At 42.5% G+C, this 25,813-nt stretch overlaps 1 protein-coding gene across 3 annotated transcripts in view; it reads left to right on the top strand.

Moving 5' to 3' along the window:
• The window catches only part of LOC137647028 (obg-like ATPase 1), a 242,122-nt gene extending 217,498 nt beyond the window's left edge, over positions 1-24,624 (top strand). For all 3 annotated transcript variants that reach the window (XM_068380145.1, XM_068380142.1, XM_068380143.1), the window contains exons 9-11: positions 13,259-13,355; positions 21,589-21,711; positions 24,426-24,624. In XM_068380145.1, coding sequence (XP_068236246.1) covers positions 13,259-13,355; positions 21,589-21,711; positions 24,426-24,524 — 319 coding nt within the window. In that variant the 3' untranslated portion in view covers positions 24,525-24,624. The remainder of the gene's footprint in view (positions 1-13,258; positions 13,356-21,588; positions 21,712-24,425) is intronic.
• The last annotated feature ends 1,189 nt before the right edge of the window (positions 24,625-25,813 follow it).

Below are 25,813 nucleotides of genomic sequence, written 5' to 3'. Positions count from 1 at the left end.
GGGTGCCGTGGGAGATATACCTCTTCCCGTGAGGCCTCTTCTCCAGCAATAACGGTCTTATTGCCTTTCGGCGGGAGGAAGCTCCTTTCCGCTCTCGGCAATGAAGCCTGTCGCTCAGCCTTTCCCTGACCTTCAGGCTTAAAGGAATAACTTTCCTGCCCGCTGGATCTATCCTCGCTCATGCGAAGCTACGATCGTCCCTGCCCTAGTCGGAGGAAGACCTCCAACTTGGAGCATGGCTCGGACTTTTAGTCCTTTAAGAGATCTTCTCAAGACCCTTTTACGACAGGCCTCGGATTGTATTCCGCCTCGGGTCGTCTGCTCACTCTGGCCACGGCCAGTGTGTAAGCAATCTTCTTGGTCTCTTACTACTCCCCCCTTTCTAAGGAAGAGGGGAAGGCAACATTCAGGCTCGCTCCCTAGTTGTTGGCTAGACTCAGAATCTGAGGGTCCCGACCCTTCGGTCCGATTCATTCAAGATTTCGAGTCTCCATTCTGTGTGTTATGTCCCAAGACCTTCTCTTTCTTGCCAGTAAGGAATCGAGAGGTTAGCGCTGGGAACAGCTGCAGTTTGGCCTCAGTTGCAGCCGATTTGGGAACACATGGAGGACATGGGGGGAGAGTCACCAGTATACCTCTTCAGCCCGGACTCGAGTACATTCATCTCGACCTGTCTTCAAACCCTCCCCCGTCACGTCGCCCTACAGCACGATGTTGGATACATCGCAACGTCCTCGCCTTCGAGTAATACTACTCTGTGACGCAGGTGCTACAAGCTGGAGTCTGGAAGCGTCTGATGACCTTCGCAGCCCGCTTCCTGCAGGGCGTGACCCACAGGAGTCTCGATACGTTTTCTATCGCTCTGTGGTGGCTACACAACAGCTGGTCTAACCTCAGGCTCCTTTTTGGACAGGTAGCAGAAGGTTGAGGGCATTGTTATCAGGTTTTAGTCTGCATGAACGAAAGAAGTATGTCTGGCCCTTACTTCTTTCTTCATCATCCCCTCTACGGGGAAGCAGCATCCTGGTCTCTGCATAGCTGACCTCGAACCTCTGCAGGTAAACCATGCTTCCTTGTGTTCCGAGTATTGAGTCAATACTGTCGCGTCCCCCATACCCTGACGAGGTGGTATTGGGAACGTCCTAACCCAGAGTTCCTTCTGGAACTCCAGGTCAACTGCCTAAGACGGGTCACACTTCTTCCTTCACACACAAGCTTACGTAGGCCACATGGTTCCTTGCGGAGCAAGGAACTTGTGAGGTGCAGGGACTCCTTTTCTCGAGTGCGACTCACTCGGATTCTGAGTCCCCGGGTAAAGCCAAAGCCAGTATGGCTGGGGACTTTCCACCCTTCCTAAGGGATAAGTCACCCTTTGTAAATAGCGTGGTTTGTATTTCGGTTACGGAACAAATGACAAATTCGAAGATAATTTGTATTTTTCCTAACCATACAAACCTTAGCTATTTACACATATTTGCCCGCCAGCCCTGTCCCCCAAGACAAGTCCTACCTCTAAGTGAAAGTGAGTATTCACGTGTGTGTGAGGGGGAGGAGGGGTAGCTAGCTACCACTCCCCTACCCCCCCGCTAACTAGCGCGGGGAGTAATACACCCTCGTTAAATTCTAATGGCTCGCCATTTCAGCTACGCTAAAAGTAATAACCCTTTGTAAATAGCTAAGGTTTGTATGGTTAGGAAAAATACAAATTATCTTCGAATTTGTCATATTGCTGATCGGGATATTAATCGCTAGCACTGTCGTACAATTTATTCATAAAAGAAACCCTTTCTGGTACAACCCAGGAACATAAGTGGTGGACTACCCTTAAATCTGTACTATTTGGTGTAGATGCAACATTTCCTCCTTTATTTAAAACCAGATGGCTCGGTCACTCACTGTCCAAAGGAAAAGGCAACCCTTTTGGCTGATGTGTTGGACAGTAAGCAGAGTGATGCGAAACTTTATCTTCCTCATTCCTGTTTTCCTGAGGCTAAACTAACTAGTTTATCTTTTCGATCTCGTGAAATTAAAGCTCTCTTGATGGACCTTGATGCTTATGGAGGTGTAGGCCCGAATGGTATTTTTCATTTGTTTTTTGTTTTTTATAAAAACTGCAGATTTCTCAGCTCGAAAGTTATTTGTTATTTTGATCAAGTTAGCAAGAAAAGGAGCTTTTAGCACATGTTGGAGAATTGGTAATGTTACACCACTGTAAATATGTTTTTGGTAGCTCAAGTCCAGATGATTACTGCCCAATTTCCATAACTCCCACATTATCTAAAGGTTTTTAACGTCATTTGACAAAACCTCTTAAAAGGTTTGCTGAAGGTAATCATCTGTTCCCTAGTTTGCAATTTGGTTTTCATAAAGGCCTTGGAGCATATGATGCCCTTCCTACAATCTAAAGTGCTGTACAGAAATCCCTTGATTTTGGTCAGGAAGTTCATATGATTGGCCTTGATTTTAGTGCTGCCTTTGACTGTGTTAATCATGAGGCCCTTGTTTTCAAACTTAAACAGTTGGGAGTTGGTTTCGTTTCTTAGCATTATTATTGAATTTTTAAGCAATAGATTGCAAAGAGTTGTTGTTGATGGGCACCATATTGAATATAGGAATGTGATATCTGGTGTTCCTTAGGGTAGTGTTCTTGGCCCATTACTTTTCATACTATATACACATGACATTTGGTTTGATCTAGAAAACAAGCTTGTTGCATATGCAGATGATGTTATACTCTTTGCATCAATTCCATCTCATGAGTCTAGATCTGGGGTTGGTGAATCCCTTAATAGAGAACTAGCTAAAATTAGTGCATGGTGCAAATTATGGAGCATAAAGTAGAATCCTAACAAAACTCAAAGTATGGTTGTGAGTAGATCTATGACATAGGCTTCTCAACATCTGGTTCTCAGTATTGATAGTTTCTTTAACTCTGTACGACTTAAAATTTTAGGTGTAATTCTCGACAGAAAATTTACTTTTGAGAAACAAATTAGGTCTGTGTCTTCTTCCATTGCACAAAATATTTGCTTATTGAGAATGTTTTAAGATTTTCGGTCCTCAATGTATTCTGATGAAGTGTTTTAATTCTTTCATTCTACCTTGTTTCGAGTATTGTTTTCCTGTCTGGTCTTCAGCTGCTGATTCTCATCTTAATCCGTTGGACAGGAACTTATGATCTATTAAATTTCTTATTTCGTCGTTTAATTAGTTCGTTATGCATGTTGCTTAAGATTTTTCATAATTCTGATCATCCTTTACATTCAGGTCTACCGGGATAGTTCTGTCCTGTTCGTAGTACTAGGCATGCAGGTAATTCTAATAGTCAGGCCTTCTCCATCATTAGGCTCCATACTACACAGTATTCTAGAAGTTTTATTTCAGCTGTGACCAAGCTGTGGAATGATATTCCTAATTGGGTAGTTGAATCGATTGAACTTCAAAACTTCAAACTTACTGCAAATGTTTTTATGTTGAGCAGGCTGACAAAAGTCTTTCATATAAGGAATATGTTTTGATGTTACTGTTTTTGAAATATTCTATTTTAATTGCTCATTATTTCTAAGATCGTTTATTTATTTCCTTATTTCTTTTCCTCACTGGGATATTTTTCCCTGTTGGAGCCCTTGGTCTTATAACATCTTACTTTTCCAACTAGGGCTGTAGTTTAGCTAGTAATAATAATAATAATAATAATAATACGCATAACATTTTTTTTTAAATGACCATCCTGCATATAGATCTTCCCAGACTGTACCTTCCTGTATGTAGTAATAGGTATGCAGTATTCTAACAGTCTTGCCTTCTCCATCATAAGGCTCAATACTACACAGTATTCCTAAATTTTTTCCCAGCTGTGACCACATTGTGGATTGGTCTTCCTAATCAGACCGTTGAATCTGGAATTTCAGAATTTCCTTCTTGTAGTAAATGTTTTATGTTGAACAGGTTCACATGATTTTCTCTTCATTGTTTGTATATGAAAAATCTATTTTAATGTTACTGATCTTAAGATATTTTCTCTTTGTTACCATTAATTCTCATATACTGTACTGTATAGTTTATTTATTTCTTGATTTCCTTTTGACACTGGGCTATTTATCCCTGTAGAAGCCCTTGGGCTTGTAGCCATTTGCCTTTCCAACCAGGGTTGTAGCTTAGCTGATAATGATGATAATGGAACATCTTTACTAGTTTCATATTTGTTTGACTTATTTATGCACAACATCCATGAGAGTATATATATAACTCTTTAGTACATTTTCATTGTAGCTGCTCACCAGGTTGTGTTGCTTAGCTCCCTATGGAACAAGAATGCTCTCTTCTAAGGTAAAAGTTGCAACATTTTTCTTCCCCTCTCTTGGGTTGCTAATGTCATTCCATTATTTGCTGGATCGGACTTTGATGCAGATGACCTTCCATACCTAGCTTCTGCTCTTTACAAGTCAGTTATAGAGGTATTTCCCCCATCCTCCTTACGAGGGGGTAGTAGATAGAATATTAGATTAATGACGCCTAATTGGCCATACTGTAGTGTAACGACCTGTCCTTTCAAGGATAAAAGTTCTTCGACCTTCTGTCAGTGGAAAGAAACCTAACCCAACTCGTGAGAATCTATTCTCGGGTGTAGGTAGGTGGTAGGAATCAACACTCACGCACCTCTATCAATTCTGAATTTATTAACATCCCTGGATTTTAAACTGGCCAATATGGTTATAGCAGTTTCCTCCCCCACTAAGGGTGAATCGTATTAAAGGAGAAGGGTTTGTATTCGTGTAGGAACACATGACAAATTTATAAATTATTTTGTATTTTTCCTAACTGTACAAACCTGAGTCCTTCAAGTCTCACTACCTGCCTTAACAACCTTATAAGCCCTAGGTGAAGGTAAAAGTGGCTACTCAGTGTAGGCTACTTTCAAGGGCCCGGAACTTCCCCACCACCCATGTATAACTACTGACACCTCGTTTTGAATTTTAACGGCCGACGTTCCAGCCAAGCTAAAAGCATACTCCTATTAAAGGACTTAGATTTTTATAGTTAAGAAAAATGAAAATTATTTTTGAAAATATAGCTAGGAAGAATCAAATACAAATTAACTTTAGATTGCTGTGTTGAGACCAATTCTTGCATCCAAATTCTGAGTAGACTATGTCACAAAATGCTACTGTCGTGTTTATTATTCTCTAACAATGTTTTTTTCAATATTAATCTTACCCGATGATCATGTAGCTGTCAACTCTGTTGCCCGACAGAAATCTACGGTCGGGATACGCCAGCGATCGCTATACAGGTGGGGGTGTACACAACAGCGCCATCTGTGAGCAGGTACTCAAGTACTTCTTGTCAACAAGAACTCAATTTTTCCTCTGTCGTGCCTCCGGCTAGACCTACTTGGATACGCTGTTGATTCTGGATTTATTGTTCACGATTTGGTGATGTATTTGCTCTAGAGTTTAGCCTTCGCTATTCAGGAAGCTTTATCATTAGCTTAGCAAGCTTTTGGAATTAATTTGATTTAATTATGGTGACGAAGAGAGTATGGACTCTCTTTCACTTTTAAATGGCCGACCCTTCCCTTAGACGGAAGTGTTGGTGTCGAAGAGAGTATAGACTCTCTTTCATTTTTTATTTTAATCTCTCCGCCATTTATAGGCCTCTTCGATTAACTTTCCTTTTATTATAAACTTATAAAAATTATTTTTTTATGTTTGTTTATATGCGACCTTTCCTAATAGTAGGCGGTCCTTACTTGGAACCGAAGTTAATTAACATTGAGCTCGTCATATCGTTTTTCCTGTTAAGAATTTATGCTATTTTAATTTTAATGTTTTTGAAAGAATTTCTTTGATAAGTCTCGTACTGTTTTCAAAGTTGAACTAACGTTTTGTTTAGTCTCCGCAGTTGTTGACGTTCAGAACGTTCAACTTGCGCTCTATCGTTACGATAGAGAGAGAGTATTTCACGGTTTCACGTTGCAGTAAGAGTAAACCGATTCTAGCGTTTCGTTCATTCTTTCTTAGCTTAAATGGTTTTAATTCTATAAAGGAACTTTTTATTTGGGAAACCTTTCAGTTTTTTCCTTTAACAAATAATATGTTTTAACGATATATATAATTGGGCTCATCTCTCAGGTTCTAAGTCAAGAGAGAGAGAGAGAGAAATAGAGACGGAGGGAGAGAGAGGAGGATAAACGTTTCGTTCAAGCGGGTAACGTTGTTCTCGTTTTTTTGCTCTTCTCCCTAGTCGATATAGGGGAAGAAGGTAAAACGTTTCTAGAGTTTTATTCTTGTTCCCAGGCTTTATGCGGTGAGAGATTTTAAACGTAGTTTATTTGATCTAGTGTTTAGTCTCTTTTCCAGCCACTGAATTCTTTATCTTTCATTATGTTTTTCTGTTACATTGTAATACTGTTTTCGCAATTACTACCTTTTAATGAAGGATAGGATTGCGTGTTTCAGGTACAAACCACTTAAAGTTTCGAGTTCAGTGAAATAAGTGCAAACAGAAAATCAAAAGTGATAAAGTGATATGCGCAAAGTGTTACAGTGTTGCGTTCGAGGGTTCGTCTGTTCGTGCCAGTTGTTCACCTAGTCCGATACCTCTTACAAGCTCCCAAGCCCAGGGGAGAAGTAATGTCGAAGGACTTATGGGTTCCTCAGGCCTTGATCGACGAACAGACGTTTCCCTCTGTGGTTTCGGGTGTATCTACACACGTTGCCGACGTGATCACCCCACCCACACAAAGACGAGAGAGCCCATTTATTCCTCGTCTGCGGAAGAGGTTTCTCGCAGAAACCATGGACCAAATCTTGCAGCTTTTAAGTGCAAGTCGGTCCCTTCCGCGCAAGTCCAACGGCCTAGGTGTAGCCACTGGGTCAGTTCGGACTCGCTGCAGTACGACAACTGCACACCTCCTAAGAGAGGCTAGGTGGTACCGCAACAGGCAGTAACTCCGTCTGTTGCCGCACCAGCTGTTTTAGACCCTCAGTCACAACGGACAGTAGCTCCTTTTGTTGTTGTCTTTCATAGACCCTAGTGGTCCATGCTGCAGACTATACAGTCTCAGCTTGCTCCTTCATGCAGGAGTATCATGCTGGAAGGTTGACAATGCAGCCTGTTAACCTACAACCCGCCGAGGTTGTGCGCTCAGCAGATACTGCGGCTGCCTGCTCCCACCCTCCACCTGTGAGAGCTCCACCACCGATGCGCAGTCCACCCTGCCAGACGCATGTTCTTGCTGCACCATCTGCTAACATGCGTGAGCTACCGCATCAGCAGTGGGAAGGTTCTGTAGAGCTGCCGGGTTCCAGCACTATGCGGCTTTCTCCGCAGCCCATGCAGCATGCTCTGCATACCTTACAGCATGCTCTGCATACCTTACAGCATGCTCTGCATACCTTACAGCATGCTCTGCATTCCTTACAGCATGCTCTGCATACCTTACAGCATGCTCTGCATACCTTACAGCATGCTCTGCATACCTTACAGCATGCTCTGCATACCTTACAGCATGCTCTGCATACCATACCGCATGCTCCTCAACCCACCGCAGCCCCTCCCACGCACCAGCACTCTGCTTTTGTTGTTGCCAGCTCCCACACTCCGACTGCGGAGAAGGTTGACTATGCACACGTGGGCCTACACCTCCCACGGTTGTGCGCCCGGCATGGCTTCCTGCTCTCACACTCTTGTTGTGAGAGCTCCTCCACCCATGCACAGTCAACCCTGCCAGATGTATGATGACTCCCACACACAGAGCACTCCGTTGCCGTGCGGGAGCTACCACAAGCTGCCGTGTTTTGACACGGTGTGTCAGCCTCCACGACACACTGTGGTTACCGCCACTCGCCAGCAGCAAACTAGTCAGGCAGGAGTTGAGGCTTCCCCACACAACTTTGGTTGTTGCCAACTCACACTCTGTCATGCAGTTACATGACGTTGCCTTCTGGTCTGCTACTTATACACCAGTGCTGTATGTCCTCACGCTCCTGTTGTGGTTGACAGTTCAGTTTTTGACAGTTCACAGACTGTCAAGCAGTTTCATAACGTTGCCTTCTGGTCTGCTGCTTTTGCACCAGTGAAACCCTCACTGAGAGAACTTAGCTTTTCTCGGATATGGTTCCTGTAGATGAGAAAGTGCTGTTCTCCCTCCTTCTGATATTCCCTTGAGGACTCTGTCATTTGGAGAGGAGCCTTAAGCTGCTTAGCCTCCTATGGACTTTTATTTAAGCATAACATGCTTCCAGGGAGGGTTAATGGTTCCGCTTCAGTCGCTAACCCCGTCTGTTGCCACACCTGCTCCCATAGACCTTGAGCTTTGTTGCAAGACATGCAGTCCAAGCTTAGTCCTTGATAGAGGATTTTTTTTACGGAGTCAGTGTGTCACTGGGAAGACGTTCAACAACCAGCAGAGGTGACTTGTTGTGACGCAGTGCGGCAACCTCAGCAACCCGATAAGGAGTTGTCTGTACTACCCAGACAGTCTAGACAGTTTCGGGTTGTCGCTGTACTTCCTCGCTTCCCCATGGTTGACAGTTCACAGACTGTGCAGCAGTACCATGATCTTGTGTCCGGCTCCGTCAGACGACTGGCTTTTAAGAGCTCCCACAAGTCGTCGCTGTCTGGAGAATCTCAGATGGACTATGGATCTGACCAAGGAACTGGGCCTCCTGGTCAATTTAGAGAAGTCCCAGCTCGTCCCATCCCAGACCATTGTCTACCTGGGTATGGAGATTCAGAGTCGAGCTTTTCGGGCTTTTCCGTCGGCCCCAAGGATCAACCAAGCCCTAGAATGCATCCAGAGCATGCTGAGAAGGAACCGATGCTCAGTCAGGCAGTGGATGAGTCTAACAGGGACACTTTCATCGCTGGCCCTGTTCATCGAGTTAGGGAGACTCCACCTCCGCCCCCTTCAGTATCATCTAGCTGCTCACTGGATAAAGGACATGACGCTAGAGACGGTCTCAGTTCCTGTTTCCGAAGAGATGAGGTCTGCTCTAACGTGGTGGAAGAACAGCTTTCTTCTCAAGGAAGGTCTACCTTTGGCTGTTCAGAACCCCGACCGCCGTCTCTTCTCGGACGCATCAGACACGGGCTGGGGTGCGACATTGGACGGACAGGAATGCTCGGGAACATGGAATCAGGAGCAAAGGACACTTCACATCAATTGCAAGGAGTTGTTGGCGGTTCATCTGGCCTTGATAAACTTCAAGTCCCTCCAGCTAAACAAGGTGGTGGAGGTGAACTCCGACAACACCACAGCCTTGGCTTACATCTCCAAGCAGGGAGGGACTCATTTGAGGAAGTTGTTCGAGATCGCAAGGGACCTCCTCATCTGGTCAAAAGATCGAAAGCTCACGCTGGTAACGAGGTTCATTCAGGGCGATATGAATGTCATGGCAGATCGCCTCAGCCGGAAGGGTCAGGTCATCCCCACAGAGTGGACCCTTCACAAGAATGTTTGCAGCAGACTTTGGGCCCTGTGGGGTCAGCCAACCATAGATCTGTTCGCTACCTCGATGACCTAGAGGCTCCCGTTGTATTGTTCTCCGATTCCAGACCCAGCAGCAGTTCACGTGGATGCTTTTCTGCTGGATTGGTCCCATCTCGACCTGTATGCATTCCCGCCGTTCAAGATTGTCAACAGGGTACTTCAGAAGTTCGCCTCTCACAAAGGGACACGGCTGACGTTGGTTGCTCCCCTCTGGCCCGCGAGAGAATGGTTCACAGAGGTACTGCAATGGCTGGTCGACATTCCCAGGACTCTTCCTCTAAGAGTGGACCTTCTACGTCAACCTCACGTAAAGAAGGTACACCCAAACCTCCACGCTCTTCGTCTGACTGCCTTCAGACTATCGAAAGACTCTCAAGAGCTAGAGGCTTTTCGAAGGAGGCAGCCAGAGCGATTGCCAGAGCAAGGAGGACATCCACTCTCAGAGTCTATCAGTCTAAATGGGAAGTCTTCCGAAGCTGGTGCAAGGCCAATGCAGTTTCCTCAACCAGTACCACTGTAACCCAGATTGCTGACTTCCTGTTACATCTAAGGAACGTAAGATCCCTTTCAGCTCCTACGATCAAGGGTTACAGAAGTATGTTGGCAGCGGTTTTCCGCCACAGAGGCTTGGATCTTTCCACCAACAAAGATCTACAGGACCTCCTTAGGTCTTTTGAGACCTCAAAGGAACGTCGGTTGTCCACTCCAGGCTGGAATCTAGACGTGATCCTAAGGTTCCTTATGTCATCAAGATTTGAACCTCTCCAATCAGCCTCTTTTAAGGACCTCACATTAAAAACTCTTTTCCTCGTGTGCTTGGCAACAGCTAAAAGAGTAAGTGAGATCCACGCCTTCAGCAGGAACATAGTTTTCACATCTGAAACGGCTACACGTTCCTTGCAGCTCGGTTTTTTGCTAAAAACGAGCTTCCTTCACGTCCTTGGCCTAAGTCGTTCGAGATCCCAAGCCTGTCCAACTTGGTGGGGAACGAACTGGAGAGAGTACTTTGCCCAGTTAGAGCTCTTAGGTACTATCTAAAAAGGTCAAAACCTTTACGAGGACAATCAGAAGCCTTATGGTGTGCTATCAAGAAGCCTTCTCTTCCAATGTCTAAGAACTCAGTTTCTTACTACATCAGGCTTCTGATTAGGGAAGCACATTCTCATCTGAAGGAAGAAGACCTTGCTTTGCTGAAGGTAAGGACACATGAAGTGAGAGCTGTGGCTACTTCAGTGGCCTTCAAACAGAACCGTTCTCTGCAGAGTGTTATGGATGCAACCTATTGGAGAAGCAAGTCAGTGTTCGCATCATTCTATCTCAAAGATGTCCAGTCTCTTTACGAGAACTGCTACACCCTGGGACCATTCGTAGCAGCGAGTGCAGTAGTAGGTGAGGGCTCAGCCACTACATTCCCATAATCCCATAACCTTTTTAACCTTTCTCTTGAATACTTTTTATGGGTTGTACGGTCGGCTAAGAAGCCTTCCGCATCCTTGTTGATTTGGCGGGTGGTCAATTCTTTCTTGAGAAGCGCCGAGGTTAGAGGTTGTGATGAGGTCCTTTAGTATGGGTTGCAGCCCTTTATACTTCAGCACCTAAGAGTCGTTCAGCATCCTAAGAGGACCGCTACGCTCAGTAAGGAAGACGTACTTAATAAAGGCAGAGTAATGGTTCAAGTCGTCTTCCTTACCAGGTACTTATTTATTTTATGTTATTTTTGAATAACTAATAAAATGAAATACGGGATACTTAGCTTCTTTGTTAACATGTATGCTGGTCTCCACCCACCACCCTGGGTGTGAATCAGCTACATGATCATCGGGTAAGATTAATATTGAAAAATGTTATTTTCATTAGTAAAATAAATTTTTGAATATACTTACCCGATGATCATGAATTTAAGGACCCGCCCTTCCTCCCCATAGAGAACCAGTGGACCGAGGAGAAAATTGAGTTCTTGTTGACAAGAAGTACTTGAGTACCTGCTCACAGATGGCGCTGTTGTGTACACCCCCACCTGTATAGCGATCGCTGGCGTATCCCGACCGTAGATTTCTGTCGGGCAACAGAGTTGACAGCTACATGATCATCGGGTAAGTATATTCAAAAATTTATTTTACTAATGAAAATAACATTTTTTTTAGTCATTAGCATTGAAAACAATAGACAGTTAACTCTTATCATGGATAGTCAAAATCAGGAAGCAGCAAGTTGAATGTGGTTTTCTACACCAATTGGTATTCAAGGCCACCAACCTATTGTTCTGAAAAGACTTCCTCATACTGTATATTCCAAGCGTCAAAAGATGATGTATTCAAACACCCATGTATAGGAAAATGGTTGCCAATAAAGGAAGTGTTTGTTTTTAGGGGGACATTACTGTATTCCTCTTAGAAATCAGCAACAGGACAAATTAGTTAGTAAACCATTTCAGAATAAATTGCATGTGGATATATTTGTATTTTTCACAGCAGTAGACTTAGATTCCCTTAGTGAAAGTAGATTTATAGGTATTAATGTTGCAATTTTAATTTTTGGGGAAAAAAGGTTTACTGCAATAACTGGGAACAGAATTACAGTATTAAATTATAAATGAGGAACTGTGATGCCCATAAGCTAAGCTGTGGAAATAAATCTTAATCTATTGATAGCCATTGAAACTATGAAACACATTGTAACTATGAAAGAATGATCGAGTTCAATAAAAAAAATGTTTAACAATGTGGGAAGCAGGCAGATTAATCGTATTGTTATTCCACAAAACAACTTTTTTTATGCATTTTAGAATAAAAAAAGTCAACTTTAATCCCTGCACCAGATACATAAACTTGTATCTTTTTCCTTACTTTCTGTATTTAAATATATGGAAACCCTTTTCAATCTTTAAAAAATTTGAGTTACTGGTAGACAACTAAGGTAAACCTGAAAAAGGCCGATGATGTAATAAAGAATACTAGATGTAACGGATAAGAAGAAAGTACATTAAAACAAGTATCAGAATTTCATACCGTTGCCAATAAGTGGACAACACTGTCATAATGTTTGAACCTTGGGACAGAATAATATAAATGTCATTTTGCTCTGTATTTTCTACCTGCAATGAATTTGTGTCTATTATTATCATTATTTATATCTAGAAAATTTCCAAAAGCTGTTTTCTCCATAATTCTGTTTGTGTAAATTTTTCAAACCACTTATTTTACAGTTAATGATGTCAAAAAAAATAGTCAAAAATATATTATAAACATATTGCAATCTTGTAACTTTGCAATAAGTATAATACTGAGGGTATGAGAGTGAGAAAATATGGTAATTTTGTTCTGAGAATAAGAACGTTATAAAATTTCTTTGATGCACTTGATTAACTATACACTTCTTTATGAAAATATTGTACATCAAACTCCGAATGGCTATTGTTTACCAGTAATGTCCGACAATTTATTTTTCCAGTACAGTCTACCTTTTATGTTCATAATGAGGAATGTTCTTGAAACAGCTCTAAGCTGTATGTATTGTTGATTATAAGAGTCATTAAGGTTAAATGAATCTTGCAAGAAAATCAAATCAGGAAAATAGAAGTTAGGGGGAATTCCGTTAATTTTGTTTTCATTTTGTGAAATATTTGAATAGTCACTTACTTGTCTCTTCAGGAAATTTATGGGCTACATACAGAACAGTATTTATTTTTATTAATTTAATTGGGTGTTCAGATCACTATCTGCTACCATTTTTGTGATTACTACTGCAATTTTATTTTTTCAGTGCTCTTGACAAGATCATCCTACAGGGTTACAATGCTTTACAGTTGATGTATTTCTTCACTGCAGGCCCAGATGAAGTTAAAGCCTGGACTATTCAGGTACGGTTTTACAGTGTAATAAATATTTCTTAATCTATAATATTAGGGAGTCCCTTTTTAAATAGCTGAAAACTTCATTCCGACAAAGTGGCTTGAATTTTATATCTGTTGCGTAACTGGAATACAAACCAATGCTATTTATAGGGGTATTATTTTCGGGGAAGCTGAAAGGACGAGCCATTAAAATTTAGTGAGGGTCAACTACCCATCCCGCTAGTTAGGGTGGGTGGTTGCTTACTACCCCTCCCACTCACACACCTGGGATTGCACTCGCTTTGCTTTTGGCTCGGATGGAGTGCGGTTGACACCAACCTTTATTCTCTCCAACTTTTGGACTGCCATTAATCGCTTTTTTGCTTTTACTTTCAGTGTATGTGTATGAGTGCTGTGTTCTCCTACGGCCATGCAGACTTGTTCCGGAACTAAGGGCCGCACCTGCTGGAAGTTCATGTTTGCTGTGGAAACGGATCCCCACAGTCTTTGCTTCGTCTGCAGAAGACAGTACTACGACGAAGATAACAAGTGTAGCGAGTATCAAGTATGGGTGTAGACGGAAGAAGAAGTCTAAGTGGGATTCTCCTGCTTTGAAGCAGAAGAAAAAGAAGGTTTCTTCCTCCGCCTCTTGACCTTCCTCCGAAGCTCCTACTCGGATGGCTTCCTCCTGGGGCCGACGAGTAGTATCGTAGGCCAATTATCACCTGGCCAACCTCGGTTCTCGAGAGACGGTGCTGCCTCCCCTTGTGGGGTTGCCCCAGCTCTCCCCCCAAGTGAGGTTGTTTCTCTTTCTCCTCTGTTTCAGCTCTGGCTGTCGTTGGGTTTTCCCAGGGAACCTTTCAAGCAAGCGTTACTGCCGATTTTGCACCGTGGTGCTGACCTTCAGCACATGTTAGCTTCGGACGTCGACCCCTTATCCGTCATCGACGTCTTGGTGTCGAGGATCTCTTCTGCTGCCCTCCCTGCTGCGACTGCGACTGCGTCCTTTTCTCCATCTTCCGTGACCAAGAACTTCGCTCCTTCCCCTGACAAACATCCTTCGGGGGGGGAGAGCAAAGTCCGAGGCACATCTTTCCGGCGAGTGTTTCCCTTTTGAGTAAAGGGTCTCGCATAGAAACTCCTCTTCGGATGCATGCTGATCTTACGCTTCTACATCGTCGTGTCGGCGGCAGGCGACTTTGCCGTGTCCGTCTTCTTCGCCTTCAGGGTGCTCTTGCTCCATCGGCCAAGAGACGTCTCTTCACCTCCACTCCTCCTCAGTCTTCTTCTTCGAAAAAAACTGTTCAACCTTCGCTCCGTCTCCGATCTCGTCTCGTCACTCTACTCTACGTCTCACCAGCCCATCGTTCTCCGGCTCGACAGTCTCACCATCGTCCAGCAAAGCGTGATTCGCCTACACCTTCACCTCGTGAATCGCCTGACCATCGTCATCAAGCGATTTTTCTTGTACCACCTAACCGGTTGGTTACTCGTGAATCATCTTCTCCATTGCTTTCAGCGCGTGAATCACCTGACCTTCGGCATCGAGCTACTTCTACACCAACATGTCTATAGGTCATGAATCGCCTGACCGTCGTCATCGATCGATTTCTTGTGTACCACCTAAGCGTGTGGTTACACGTAAATCGCCTATGTCTTCGCTTCCAACACGTGTATCGCCTGGCCATCGACAACGAATGACATCTTTCCACCTAAGCGATCGATTTCTCGTGAATCACCTACGCGTTCGACTTCGCTTCATACTACCACTAAGCGAGAATCGCCAACAATGCGGGAATCGCTTCCACATTGGAAATTGCCTGCTCGTCAGCATTTACCTGGCTGTCAGCGTTCACCTACCCTACAATGATCGCCTGCTCGTCAGCGTTCGACCGCTCAGCAGCGTTCACCTGCTCGTCAGCGTTCACCTGCTCGTCAGCGTTTGCCTGCCCGTCAGCGTTTGCCTGCCCGTCAGCGTTCTGCTCTTCAGCGTTCACCTGCTTGGCAATGGTCACCTGCTCGTCAGAGGTCGCCTATCTGACGGCATTCACCTCATCGACCTCACGATTAGCGTAAACCTTCGCCGTTTTGAGAAACACGTATCAATCATCCAATGAACCAGCACTCATCTATACATCAGAGCCTTCCTAAACCATCACTTCGCTCTCCAGTGGAGCATGTTCGCTCACCTGTTCGTGAGCCTCTTCAACGTCGCTCATTGGTCAGTCTTCACTCCTAGCAACGCGTGAGTCGTATCCTTAGCGTTGTACCAACCTGCCTCTCGGGCAGTTGTAACGATCGATCCCACATTACCACGGTATCGCTTTCCAATGCGGGAACACACTCCCTCCTATCATTCTTCCAGCCATCGATCTTCGTGTTGTTAGCAGAAGGCTTCTCGTCGCTCCCCAACACTTCGTTAACCATTCTCTTGCAAGAGAGGATCTCCAACTGCAACCACCAAAAGCGGTGGTTTTGGACTCCAAAAAAGGTAGGGTGAGTAACAATCGTTCTTCGTTGCCCCACTCCCCTCCCCACAAACGTTGAACGTCGCAACTGCCAGGGAAGGAGGTAGGGGCAAGTTTCAGGATTTCAGGATTCCTAAGCTTCCAGCGTTTAGAAAGGAATCTGCTTCTACGGCCCCTAAATCCTCAGCGTCTGTTTTGGAGACCCTGCGGAAGGACCATTTATCCGCTCTCCTTTCAGGGGATTTATCAGGAAGTGCTTCGAGAAGCAAGCAGCCATGGCGAAGGCTTGAGTAACTGCCCTAACCAGGGCGGTTACTTAAGCCTTCGCCCCCATGCTTCCTTCACATCCGTCAAAAGCCTCAACAGTTTCTACCGATTTGGGAGTAAGGATCACAAATGCTTCTTTCCCCCTGAAGAGGAAGAGGGGATCTCCTGATAAGGTCCTTTCAACTAGAGTCAAGCTGACCCTGATCAGGACGCCTAGGGTAGAAACCTCCCCTAAGGTTTCACCGTCGCCTCGGCCCCTCAGTGCCTTATTCACCGTTTCTGGAGGCAATCAGGGAAGAGTCAGTGTCGGACTCTCCTCTTCCGTCACCGACAGAAAGACCCCAAGGAGAGAACATAGTTTCACTTACAGCTCCTTGTTCTCTTTCTTCTGAGGTCACGACATCTAGACCTTCTGCCCTGGAGCCTAGGAGGAAACTTAAGGACTCCTCCAGGACTCAGAACTCCTCTGAGGATTCCAGTAGCCGAGTTAGTCTTCCAGTTGACGGCCACGATCCACCTCAGGGTGAGACCTCGGTGGTGGATGAAGATCTTGCTGCCAGCCCAGCTTCGGACGAAGAACAGAAAGAGTCAGAACACGCCTTTTGGCAGGATATGACCATCATGAGGACCCTTAAGATGTTACCAGATTTGGAAACGTCCCCTCAAGAAGGCAAGGCACCTAAAAGCCTCCTAAAGCCAGTGTAGCTTTGCCCTGGTCCCCGGGGGTTAAAGGGTGTCCAGCTTGAGATCGCCTCCCAACTGTCTTCCATCTCTTGAGTTTTTCCATTCTTCCTCATCCACTAAACTCCTCCCACCTTCAGGTGCCAACCAGAGGAAATATTACGACATTAAGGACAAAACCTTCTTGACAGTGTCTCTCCATCACTTCCTAGAAGAGCTGACGAAGGGAGTCTCTCTAGAGAGGCTCTCTTTGCGTCAGGTCTCTTTCTCATCATCTGAGAAGGTAGCGAAGTACGCCATGCAGGCTACTTCGTGGCTGGATGGGATTGGTAGGAATCTTGGTGCGAACCGAGGATTTCAGTAAGGATTGTACCAGGAAGGCTTTGGAGACCTTTCTTCTCTCTGGCACCTGCACCATTGAGTTTCTGGCCCACCAGGTAGCGACCCTGTGGGCCAATACCATTCTGAAACGAAGGGACGCATTAGCCGAGAGACTACCAGCAGGTTCCTAACGCCGAGATCACTAGGCTTCGAACCTCCTCCATGGAGTGGTTCTTCCTCTTCGAGCCTAGGGTGAGCAGGCTGTGGAGAGGTAGAGGAAGTCCAACACGAACTCCCTCCTTCATAGGGCCCTTACAGCTTGGCCCTACAGACCTCCAGCGCTTCCAAAGATCAGCCAGGTGAAATCGTCATCGAAGAAAATGGAAGTAATTTCTAATTCTAAGGAGTCTAAGAATTACTAATTCGAAGGTGTCTAAGAAACTTTTTCCTGTCAAGGACGGGAAAGGCAACAAGTCCAACCGTGGAGGGAAACACTGGAGAGGTGGCAGTAAAAACTGCAAACGCTAGGATAGGTCACCAAACCCGAGGCGGTCTCCGTGATTCGCTCAGGGTATTGCGTCCCATTCATTTCATCTCTCCCTCCATTGACCAAGAATCCAGTGCTGGTGAGCTCCTTTGTGATGGGATCAGCAAAGGGGCAGGCCTTTTGTGCCAAATTCCAAACCATGTTGGAGAAGGGCGCTCTCCAAGAGGTCCTCGACCGGTCCCCAGGCTTCTTCAGTCTACTCTTTCTTATGAAAAAAGCGTCTAGAGGGTGGAGACCAGTCATCGATCTCTTAGCTCTGAACAAGTTGGTCGAACAGACTTCGTTCAGCATGGAGACGGCAGACACAGTCAGACTAGCGATAAGACCACAAGACTTCATGTGTACACTGGATTTGAAGGACGCATACTTCCAGATCCCAATCCATCCGTCTTCAAGGAAGTATCTGAGATTCAACATCAACAACAAGACATATCAATTCAAGGTGCTGTGTTTTGGCCTTTCCACAGCACCCCAGGTCTTCACAAGAGTATTTGCTCATGGGTCTTCCTGGGCCCACAGGTTTGGCATCCGTCTCCTTCGTTACCTGGATGACTGGTTGATCCTGGCAGACCCGGTGGCAACCCTTCTTTAGCACCGGGACAAACTTCTGAGGCTTTTCAAAGATCTAGGGATTATGGTGAACGTCGAGAAGTCTTCCCTGCTTCCCACTCAAAGACTGGTATACCTGGGCATGGTATTAGATGCCAATCTGCACAAACTTTTCCCATCAGACGACAGGATGGCTAGGCTGAGGAAAGTAGCAAGACCTTTCGTTAGACGGGAAGAACTCTCTGCCCCAAAGTGGCTGTCTCCTCAGGCACCTGTCATCCTCGGCCCTTCTAGTTCCCAATGGTCACCTCAGGATTCGATCCCTCCAGTGGCGTCTAAAGTCCAATTGGAATCAGGCCTTCTATTCCCCAGATACTGATTCCCATGGGATCAAAGGAAAAGACGGACCTCGGATGGTGGTTGGCAGACGAGAACCTGCTGAAGGGTGTCGATATTCTCGTCCCTCCGCCCGATTAAATGCTGTTCTCGGATGCATCAAAGGAAGGGTGGGTGCCCCACGTGCTGCACCACACAGCCGCGGACCTTTGGTCAGGGGCCGAAAAGTACCTTCACATAAATCTCTTAGAGGTGAAGGCCGTCTTTCTGGCCCTTCAAGAGTTCCACCAGTTCCTGGCGTGTCACTGAGTGGTGGTGATGAGCGACAACACCACGGTAGTGGCTTACATCAAGAAGCAAGAAAGTACTTTTTTGCAGCCCCTAACCCATCTAGCAGTAGAGATACTAACCGGTCTCACTGTCAGCTCGCTTTATTCCAGGAAAGAGGAATGTCCTCGCCGACAATCTGAGCAGAGCATCGCAGATAGTGGGTTCCGAATGGTCTTTGGATCATCTAGTAGCCAACAAAGTCCTGACTTTGTGGGGATCTCCGACTGTGTATCTGTTTGCAATGGCCCTGAACTTCAGGCTCCCACGGTACTGCTCCCCAGTCCCAGATCCCAAGGCTCTGTGGCAAGATGCATTCCAACAATGATGGAACAACATAGACCTATACACATTCCCACCATTCTGTCTGATGAGAAGAGTACAATACTCAACAAGACCAGAGCATTGGTCAATCTTGTAATGACCCTCATAGCTCCGCTATGGCATCATGCGGAATGGTTCCCAGACCTTCTGTTGCTCCTGACGGAGCTCCCCAGAGAACTTCCTCCAGGACACAATACTCTATACTCAGACAACCACATGTCAACATCTATCACAAGGCAGTAGCTTCGCTACGTCTTCACGCCTGGAGACTACCCAGCATCTCCTCACACAGAGAGAACTTTTGCAACACGTTGCAGAAATGATGTCTGGATATCTGTGAAAATCTTCAGCCTCAGTCTACCAGGCGAAGTGGAATGTCTTCTGTGGTTGGGGTTGTGGAAGGGGTCTCAATCCACTCTATGCCACTATTCCATTAATAGTGGAGTTTCTCGTGTATTTGCGGGAAGAAATGCGTCTTTCAGTTTCATTGGTTAAAGGCTATCGCTCAGCCTTGAGTCTTGTCTTTAAACTGAAAGGAATTGACATTTCCTCATCGCTGGAACTTTCCCTCCTCATACGAAGTTATGAACTTACCTGTCTTCAGTCGGAAGTGAGACCTCCCCCATGGAACGTAGTTTGAGTTCTTCGATCCACAATAACCATTACACCAGGCAACAGATCTCCACCTGACTTGGAAGACAGTGTTCCTCCTCGCCTTGGCATCAGCCAAACGAGTTGATCTGCATGGTCTATCTTATGATGTCACCCATTCACAGGGATGGGGAGATGGTAAGCTTCAGCTTTGTCCCTAAATTTATTGCAAAGACTCCTAGGTTCGAATCCCTCCGGATAACGAGTCTCCGCTCTGTAACTGACGACCCAGATCATCTGTTACTTTGCCCAGTAAGGTGTTTGGGGCTACACCTCAAGAGAACAGCAGCAGCTCGGCCCAGAGTGTTCACATTCTTCGTAAGCATGGGCAGAACCAAGAGGAGGGTCACAAAGAACACAATCTGCATAGATTCGCAAAGTCATTGACTTTGCCCTGAATCCCGACCCTCCTCCAGCACATCGTCCCTGAGTTCATGATATCAGGGGCATTGCTACATCCCTGGCCTTCAAAAAGAACTACTCTGACACAGGTATTACAAGCACGTGTTTGGAAATGCCAAACGACGTTCATCGCCCACTACTTGTGAGACGTGACCCACAGGAACCTCGATACGTTCTCTGTTGGTCCTGTAGTGTCTGCACAACAGCTGGTTTAGTACCTCAAGCTCCTTATTTGACAAGTAGCAGAAGGTTGAGGGCACTAGTTACCTGGGTTTTAGTCTTAAGTGAATGAAAAGGAATGTCTGGCTCTTTTCCTTTCTTCATCCTCTCCTCTCTTTGGGAAATCAGCATCCTGGAACCTTTGCACAAGCTGGCCTCAAACCTCTGCAGGTAAACCATCGCTCCCTTGTGTAACCTAGTATTGTTCCAATACTGTTGCGTCCCCATACCCTGGCGAGGTGGTATTGGGAATGTCTCGGTCTCTTCAGTTATTTCTTACAAGACTCGGAATAACGTTTACCTGGACAATCACATTGCTAGTTTATCACCACAAACAACTTGGGCAAGCCATTGATCATGCTTAGCAGGTTTAGCGAGGTGTTAGGGTCTCCTTATGGTTGCACAAAACTGCACAATAAGGAATACCCCAGGTAAAGCCAAAAAGCCAGATTGGCAGGGACGTCCACCCTCCTAATGGGTGAGTCACCCCTATAAATAGCATTGGTTTGTATTCTAGCTACGGAACAAATGACAAATTCGGAGGTATAATTTGTATTTTTCCTAACGATACAAACCTTAGCTATTTATACATACTTACCCGCCAACCCTGTCCCCCTTGAAGTCCTATCTACAATTAAAGTAAGCGCAATTACAAGTGTGAATGGGAGGGGTAGCAAGCTACCCCCCTCCCCCCTAACAAGCGGGATGGGTAGTTAACCCTCACCAAATTTTAATGGCTCGTCCTTTCAGCTTCGCCGAAAGTAATACCCCTATAAATAGCCAAGTTTGTATCATTGGGAAAATACAAATTACCTCCAAATTTGTCATATTTATCCTAATTTTCATCATTTGGATATTGTTAACCTTTTCTATTATCCAACCTTTATCCCTATATGCATTCTCATTCTGTATGTATCTATCAAATTTGCTTATGTTGATTTTATTTATATATGTATCTACAGTCACTCTTAATCATACCATTACTTCCACAAACTTCTCACCATGTGTCTTTATATCCCTATATGCATTCTCATTCTGTATGTATCTATCAAATTTGCTTATGTTGATTTTATTTATATATGTATCTACAGTCACTCTTAATCATACCATTACTTCCACAAACTTCTCACCATGTGTCTTTACATGCAAATTCTTCTTTACTTTATAGAAAGGAACTAAGGCTCCAGGGGCAGCAGGCAAAATTCACACTGACTTCGAAAAAGGCTTTATTATGGCTGAAGTGATGAAATTTGATGATTTTAAGGAGTTAGGTTCTGAAGCAGCTGTAAAGGTGAGGCCATCTATTTTTTTTTTTTTTTTTTATTTTGCTTTCTAACTTCTTTTAGCTTTTGTTCTGTATGGCTTTCTATTACAGTTTCACCTTGTTGATGCATTGGCCACATTGCCTTATTCATAAATCCAGTTTTCATCTTTTCTCAAGGAAGGAATGTTGGTAAATTTTGATTAGCTAAAAGAATATTTGAAAAAAAGTTTAGTTATAAAAAATATGCAAATTTAATAGAATACAGTAATCTCCTGGTATATCATAGTTCACCTATCTACAGAAAGTTATTAGAATACAGTAATCCCCATGGTATATCGTGGTCCACTTATTGCTCCCTGGATGCATTGTGGATTTTTAACTGTATTATATGTAAATCTCTATCGCAGACTCCTTTTTATTTTGATTTTTAGTGCTGTTGGGTTTTATAGATTTCATATTTTAATTATTTTTTTTAATAGTTATTATTTGTCTTAATCTCCCCTGATGTTCATATTAAATAAACAAGAATTGGTGAAGGAATCTGATTTATTCTGCTCATCTTTATTCCCTGTGGCCGCGGGGGCATAAAAACAATTAGAATAGCGCCAACGTATCCCTGCGTGTCGTAAGAGGCGACTAAAAGGGACGGGACAAGGGGGCTGGGAACCCCCTCTCCTGTATTTACAATCCTGTGAAACATCATTAAAGAGATGGAGCTGGGGGGAGAGTGACTGCTCCCCGCACTTTTGTTTTGTTTGATGTCGGCTACCCCCCAAAACTGGGGGAAATGCCTTGGTATGTGTATGTATGTATCTTTCTTGCAGTGGTGAAGTTATTTCTTTCTTATAGCAGAGGAGTTGGATTTTAGTTGACCACCTTATTATAAGAAGTACAGTGAAAGTTTGAAATATATACTTCTTTATATTGTAAAGGAAAAGGAATGTTGATAAAGCTCTAACCTAACTTAACCCAAAGAATTTTTTGCATATACTACACAACAAAACTTTTACTTATGCAACTTCGATGCTTTCATTCAGTTTAGATTCTTTGAGTTTATTTATATTCTCTGTGATAGTGAATATAGAATGCTTAATTCTGTTCTGAAGCATTTTGTAATAGTTCTATCCGTTTTGGGTATAGTAGCAGGTGTGTTCAGATCGTTCAATACTGAAAGATCTCCTATAGTTAGGTCAGTTTTCTAGAGTTCGGTATATTACAGTATTTAAAGGGTACAAGATTTGAACTGCTGGAAAATCTATCACTTCAGGTTTTCAGGATATTTTATTGGCTGTAGTGTTAGGTAAATGTACAAAAAATTACAAGCCTTAATTTGCAAGAATTTTGAAGATAAGAATCCTAGAAATATTTTCGTTACTAGATAGATTGTTCCTCTTTTCCTGGTGGCTGACTTTAGGAAATCATATAAGGGTAATTAGAAAGTTAGAAATGTAATAAAAAAGAGTTATTCCAGCACTTGTTTATGTAACCAATCTAATTCTGGGTCTTAATATATGGAACTGACGGTGAGGGAAAAATATATAAGAAATAGTTTGTAAAATTAAGAAACAAAAATCCTTTTAAGAACACTTTAATTTTTATACCAAAATTAAATGCATAAACTTATAAAGCTTCTAATCTCTGTTGCCATTGAGGAGTAGAATTTTTTACTGCACGAATTTTCTTTAACTTGATGATAATATAATAGATATATGTATATATATGTATATATATATATATATATATATATATATATATATATATATATGTATATATGTATGTATGTATATATGTGTATGTATATATATGTATGTATGTATATATGTGTATGTATATATATGTATATGTATATATGTATATATATATGTATGTATATATGTATATATATATATATATATATATATATATATATATATATATATGTATATATATATGTATATATATATATATATATATATATATATATATATATATATATATATATATATATGTATGTATGTATATATGTATGTATATATGTACATATATATTATATATATATATTATATATATATATATATATATATATATATATATATATATATATATATATATTTCTTCCTGTGAGATTTATTGTACTTTCTATAGCTTAATTTAATTCGATAATAATTCTTTGTTTTTTTTTACTTTATAAAATAATCTTTGGTTTGATGCCTTTCATGGGATCATTGTAGTTACAAACAGCGCTTCACCAGTACAATAGATCCTCCTCTTAATGAATGTGACTCCAATATTTGGCCTTTATTTGTTATATTATTCTGAAAGATTTGTTTCCCCCTTTTTTTTCAAAGTACCACAAAACATTAGGTGTTTTCCCCCATGAAATAAGTTGAAGTCGATAATCCTGAAGTGATTCAGTAATGGGTTTTCTACCTGTTATTCTTTCCTGGTGAATATCATAGCATAGAATTAAACTTCTCTCTCTTATTCCTTTCCCTGTGCTTTTTCTTTTTTCTTCAGTCATGGTCGGGAAAGGAGGATTTGGTTACTTGACATATTGGCTTCCGCATAGGAAATGTCTGTTATGGGTTGGAATTATAAAGCAAAGTCAGGTTGTCCATTTGAATTCATGCTAGACTATTATTTGCCATTGTTATATTTTTGGGTCTTGTTTTTCCACACTTTTTTTTTTATTGATTATGATTATGATATCAACTTGCTGATCTTGTAAATGCCACCTTCTTATGTACTCTACTTCTATACAGGCTGATGGGAAATATCACCAAAGGGGTCGCAATTATGTGGTTGAAGATGGTGATATCATCTTCTTCAGGTTTAATACTGGAGGACTCAAGAAGAAGTGAGACAGGCTCATGCTAGTTTTACTGGTAATATTATATGTCCAGATGATTGCTGTGTTTGTTTGCACACACCTCTAATGAATGCAGTAAACAGCATGACCAATGTGCCTCTTTTATTACCCTTTTTGTATCGGAGTTATGTTCGTTTTAATTTTATTGAAAAGTATTGTAAGATTATGATTGTCATCTTTTGTCATTTTTTCAACAAAGTTTAATGCCTATGTATTTATTGAAAAGAATGTTAAATATTATAGATTTTGTATTTATATACTGTAATGTAATGTAATCTTTGTTAATATTCATAAATAATTTCAATTTTGTTAGATGCATAATTGGTGACCTTTACAAGACAGGTCATTATGGGAGTGAGATGTCAGAGGAAAATGTAATTGGACCATATTAGACTTACCAGAGAATTAGCATGAGATAAATATAATCCCTTTCAAAACCTGGGATTTATTCATGCTTGATGTCGCATTTTTACTGCTGTTGCAAATGTATCTATTAGAAAATTAATTTTACTTCATTCAAGAGTAAAAACAAAAGTCGCTTTAACACTTAATGTAATCCACAGCACTGCTGAAAGAGTACATAAAATATTTGCACATAAAACCTAAATTTGGTCTTAAAAGCTTCACATGGTAAACTAAGTATGGTTCATTTGCGAGACATATTCTTGTATTTCATTGTACTCAGATTCACAGCTGATGTCAATATTTACTGTTTGATTTGTTTGTATTTTTACAGAATTACAGGCATTTCTTGAGAAGTAACTTCTGGTATTCTTTTATTATTTGATTTTTTGTACGATAAAGAAAAAATTAATTCACTTGAGAAACCAATATATTCTATTATTTGCCTTACACATTAAATGTTTGTGCTTACTAAACAGAACCTTACTAGTTTCTGAATATAAGAATATTAGAAAGAATTTTATTGGTGTCCAAAAGTTTATACATAGTTATTTTAAATGATTGAAGTAAATACACTACTTGAATACTGTAATATAGAATTGTACAACCTTAATGCAAAGTTTACTTAAGAAAAAATGTTCTTAACACAAAATGTTATACAATTACAGTACCTCTAGTACAGTAGGCGCCAAAACTGATGCAACAAATAGCAAAATTCATCATACGTACTTTGTTAGAAACTCTCGTTGTGTTACCAGTGAGTATATTTTGTTCCAATTATAGTTATCTTCTTTATCTGATAATAAGTATCAGTGATTAACTGTAGAGTCACAGAAGGTATTTTGTCAGCAGATGGTCATTGTTAATTCAATAAATTTT

The sequence above is a fragment of the Palaemon carinicauda genome, chromosome 9 (genome assembly GCF_036898095.1).
Source record: "Palaemon carinicauda isolate YSFRI2023 chromosome 9, ASM3689809v2, whole genome shotgun sequence".
Taxonomy (NCBI): domain Eukaryota; kingdom Metazoa; phylum Arthropoda; class Malacostraca; order Decapoda; family Palaemonidae; genus Palaemon; species Palaemon carinicauda.
Note: the sequence above shows the minus strand (reverse complement) of the source record. Positions and strands in the feature narration are given on the sequence as shown.